Source organism: Aplysia californica, unplaced genomic scaffold (assembly GCF_000002075.1).
Source record: "Aplysia californica isolate F4 #8 unplaced genomic scaffold, AplCal3.0 scaffold00254, whole genome shotgun sequence".
NCBI classification, from domain to species: domain Eukaryota; kingdom Metazoa; phylum Mollusca; class Gastropoda; order Aplysiida; family Aplysiidae; genus Aplysia; species Aplysia californica.
This window is the reverse complement of record NW_004797524.1, coordinates 950,392-955,391: the sequence shown is the minus strand read 5'-3', so window position 1 is coordinate 955,391 and position 5,000 is coordinate 950,392. Positions and strand designations below refer to the sequence as shown.

Below are 5,000 nucleotides of genomic sequence, written 5' to 3'. Positions count from 1 at the left end.
CAAAATTGTCCCCCCTGGATCAAAGAAGTTTGTTTTTTTAGCTAGGCCTATCTTATCTTACCGATATAGATCTAGATCTACCCTGTGTCCTATCTTTTTTGTTTTTTCTGCACTAAAAGTTACGATCTCCAATTTAAACCACAATTGTGAAGTGAGACTACTTCGGTGTTTCTCTGTGTAGGCCTATGAGTAAAGTTACCCCCCCCCCCTCCCCCACCCAACCTTTCTTTTCGTGTAGAACTAATGACTGTATTTTAAAAAAAGGTCTACAAGTATAGATCTAGTAGCCTACTGATATGTCAAACTGAAAAGAGTAGATTCTAATACATGTACATGTAGGCTACATGTAATATGTAGTTTGGACGGGTTGCTTTGACACCGATCGAGCCCTTGCTGCAACAAATTTGTGGGACATGTATGAATTTGTTTTGGCCGTTTGTCTTGAATAAAACCTGGCAAACATAACGTCGAGACTACACTGCAGTGAACTGCAGTCTGTCTGCTTACCTGCAGCTGTTGGCTTTTGTGTTGTGTGTAGTGTGTAAGCCTTGGCTACTTGTTTCTAGGAACACTAGGCTACACACCTTGTGTTGCGAGGAATTTCATGCAACCAAGAGTCTTTCTACGCCGGTGTAGTCATTGAACAAGTATTTTGCTTCTCTGATTACCCTGTCCTCTATGTGTACATCTAGACTCTAGATCAAGATTCTAGAGATCTAGAAATCTAGTTGTTATGTATATATATATCTAGATTCTATATAATAAATGAATAAAAGCAAGCGGCTAACATTAACAACACTAACTAACAGATTATAAACAGACAGTCGTGGAAGCTGTCGGTGAGTTCTGGTAGTCACTGGTAGATTAGTAGACTTAGATATCTAGATCTACATCTAGTTATTATTAGATCTAATAGATTTAGATCTGGAATATAGGTCTAGAATCTAGTAAAGTAAGTTTTAAGGTAAGGCTAAGGTCGGGTGCCCGTCCACCATTAGGATTAGATCTTGGCCTTCAGAAAGCCAGAGCCATGGCATAGCAGCTATTTGAGATCTAGATCTAGTTCTATCTCAAGTTAGTAGAGATCTTCTATGAGTCAAAATTTTGGTGCTTTTTTTTAGATAGTTCCCACACCCCTTATTTGAGCCTAGATCTACATCTATAAATCTAGGTCTACGTTTGATGCGCGGCAAGCTAAGACGCTAAGATATCAAATCTAACAACTGCAAAACATCAAATTATGGTGAAATCATGCCTCCCCTGAAACCCCCCACCTTACACCCCCTACTCTTGGGGCCAAAACCGGCGAATAACAATTGCGGGGTGGGAGCTACCGGAAAAGCGCCAAAATTGGCTCGCTGCGCATCAAACGTATAGGATAGGTCTAGATCTAGATGTGTAGATCTAATCTTAACTTAAATAAGGGGGGTGGGAACTACCGAAAAAGCACTCAAATTTTTTGGGGGGATTACAATAATTACATAACGAGTTAAACGAGTGACCACTATTATGAAACAAAGTAGAATCTAATAGAGAGTTTGGGGTAGGGGTGGGGGTAAGGGTAGGTGTTACTGTTAGGGGTTGGGCCAGGGTAAGGTCAAGGATTGGTAAGGTCTCTTGTGTTTGTTGGGGTGGTCGCTCGTTACGGAAGTCCTTCCGAAATTTTGAAAGTATCGGCATGACCGACAGAATTGGACGCAGCACCAGACTTAGATCTATCTAGATTCAAGATCGAGAGTATAGATATTATCATCTCAGTATGCTTTTATAGACTTCATTCAACATTTTATTCTTGCTAATGCGTCTGGTGGTCCAAGAACTATATATTCTCTCCCCCCCCCCCTTTCAACTTTTCACTGATCCCCCCTCTGAGCTGACGCATTGCGAACTAGATCTAATCTAGCTACCAACTAGCAAATAAGCACCTCCGCTTGTGTAACTCTTGAATGAAAAAAAAGAAAAAGAGTTTTTATATTTACCAGAAATGGCAACTTTCAGACTGTCACCAAAGATTTTTCAGATTAAATCTTAGCTGTCACTGAAAGAAACGAAAGTTTAATGCGAAACGCAACGGAAACCGTTAAAAATTTTTATTCACATGACCGGAATCGATCTAACACCAATGAATAACGAATTGACGAAACCAGGGGCTTTGTCAGGGGTGGGCGCTAGTCGATACTGGCTAATATCGAGTACTTTATCGACTAAGAGGGCCCTTGATATCGACAAAGATTATACATTTCACAAGATAGCCTAGTTCACTCCTCTCTTTGAGCCAACTAAAAAAGTATCCTGAAAGTCCGGTGGCGCCCTCTTAGAAAAAGTGCGAACTTTGCGTACAGTACCCTGCTTATATATATATATGAAAAACATAAACTTTTGAAATAGTTCTGGGCCCTTTTCCTTGATTAAGAAAAAAAAAATTGTCTCTTGTGTTTCAGTTGCAGTTGCAGTGTAAAGCAAGGTTACCCAAAATGGTGCAAGAGGTGGAGAACTTTTACGGAGTTTATCTGCTGTATTGCATGAACCCTAAATACCAAGGTCGCACCTACATTGGCTACACGGTGAATCCTAATAGAAGAATCAAACAGCACAACACAGGAGCTCATGCTGGAGGAGCGTACAGGACAAGTGGGAGGGGACCATGGTAAGGAGAGTTGCAAACAGGAATTCATGTTGGGTTGAGGACTGCATTTTAAGAAATTTCCTAGACGGATTCTGGAAATGTTCAGGGATCACAATTTTACCTGGGCCGTTGGCTTGAAAACTCTGTCATCAGACTTGATCCTGTTAATGGGTTTGGCATGTCATTTGGTAGGCCAACCTTGAAAGTCATATTTCTGGTAGCAGCTGTTTGTGTCATTGGTTTTAAAGTTTAGACCTTGTGCAAGTAAAAAGTGAATACAGAAGGTCTGTTTTGTTTTTTTGTTTTTTGTTTCTCTTGGGTTTCTAGGACAGTTAGTCTCGTTTAATTTAATGTAATTGTAGTTGATGCAGACATCTTCTTATGTAATTTGCTATCTTGTGAGTTCTGGAAGTCTAATTTAGGCCAGCCAACCTATAATTATGAGGTTGTTGGTTCGGGCTTTGTCCATGGGAAAGGCACTTCACATGAATTTTCACATTTGCCATGACCCTCTATTGCAACTTGACGTTAAATTTAGAGGTCCTGCCTCTCAAATAACCTATGCTGTTTCAAGAGGCGTTAAGCCCAGACAATTTCGCATAATTTACGATTGTAAAAATTAGGGTATCTCTTCCTTCCCTATCATCCCTCTCTCTTCCCTTCTATCCCTGTCCTCTTTCTCTTTGTTTTACCTCTGCGTCTCTCTCTTTGTGTGTGAGTGTTGGTGTAGGTCTAGGTCTAGATCTTCTTAAATGCTTGGTCACTATTTTTTCTTCTTTTTTTCCCCCTTTATAATGTAATTTTGTGACGTGTTTGTTTTTGTCAGGCATACAGAGGCCAAAACTATTATTTTATGATTAATTGTTAAGTAAGAAACAATATCCTTGTATTGCAGGGAGATGATCTTGATTATCCACGGATTTCCAAATGATGTATCTGGTCTTCGGGTAAGTTAGTTTCTTGTCAATGCAGATGATACAGAGTCATCAGTTGTTCGTCAACCGTGTCTCATTTGTTACTTTTTAATGAATGTTTTGGGTAAGTAAATTCAGAATAAGGGATCATTTTGCTCTGTAGGTGAATGACAGTTTTTGTTACTTATAATCTTGATATTTATTTTATCACTTTTATATTTACAGTTTATAATTAAGTTTGGTGCTGGTTTCGTTGGTGGTCTTGCAATGTTTTTGGTTTAGTTGACAGTCTACCACCAGACTGGTGTGACAACTGGTTTAGTTGATGGTCTTCTGCGATATTTCTTGTCCTCTCACCGAACCATTCTGACAACTTGTGACAAGGACCAGTTTACATAATTTCTATCCTGGCTTGGGACCGTCATTGGTTGTGTTTGAAACATTTTGTTTTGCAGTCGTAGTTTACATTTTCTGTCTGCATTTATACAGGCTTGGGACTCTCATTGGCCATGTTAAAAAATTTCATCTTGTGGGGTTTCAAAATGCAATGAATGAAACATTGAATCTCTCTGTCTCTTTTTCTACAATCTGAAGTGTAGTTCAGTCCGACCAATCAAAATGGAACATGATCTCATTCTAAATACGTCATACATACATACCTCCACCTTTGATCTGTCCTCCCATCTTTGGTCTAAATACATTCAAGGCCTGGCTGTCAACGTCTGGTCACTTGCTGTCATGACTTACTTTTCGTAATCTTATTGCAAAATCTTTTGATGCAAACATGCTATGGACATCCCATCTGGTTACTTGCTGTCTGAACTGGCTTGTGAATCATAATTTTTACCACCGGAAATTTATTTGATCTAAATAACACTGCAAAATGAAGCAATCCACCCACCCATACACCGCAAATGTCAATGCCACAGTCTTTGACCTGAATGCCCCCAGCGCTGTCATTACCATGGCCAATCAGATGGGACTTAAGTTATGCTTGACGGCCTAGATCTCAGTAGGCCGTGGTCAATTGGGCAGGACTTACGGTAAACCACCACATCATGGTAGACCAGCAACTAAACCAGCACCTTGATTCTCTAAATAAAGTATAATTTTACTGCTTTCTCATCTTCTAAAAATCTAACATTCATATTTTGTGCAAATTTTCATTTTAGTTTGAATGGGCATGGCAGCATCCAGACAAGTCTCGTAGGTTGAAAGGTGTAACTGGTAAATCGAGAAAAGAAACGCAGTATGAGTTCAGATGGAGGGTGGTGTGCAACATGCTGAGAACAGCTCCCTGGTCTGGGTTGAGCCTCACAGTCCGCTGGCTGAAACAAGATTTTTATAGGGAATTCCCGTCTGGTGAGTATTTGGTGTCCTTGAAGACGGGTCAGTCACTTCCAAGTCTCTTGTTTCAGTTTTTACCTGTTACTTCTTAAACGCTTTATCTCAGGGGGGGG

General features: G+C 40.0%; 1 protein-coding gene across 1 annotated transcript in view; it reads left to right on the top strand.

Moving 5' to 3' along the window:
• Positions 1-452: 452 nt before the first annotated feature.
• LOC101859491 (structure-specific endonuclease subunit slx1) overlaps positions 453-5,000 on the top strand; it is a gene marked incomplete in the record, with an annotated part of 12,052 nt that continues 7,504 nt past the window's right edge. Inside the window, 4 exon segments of the mRNA XM_035970337.1 lie at positions 453-839; positions 2,442-2,647; positions 3,522-3,573; positions 4,713-4,902. Coding sequence (XP_035826230.1) covers positions 2,475-2,647; positions 3,522-3,573; positions 4,713-4,902 — 415 coding nt within the window.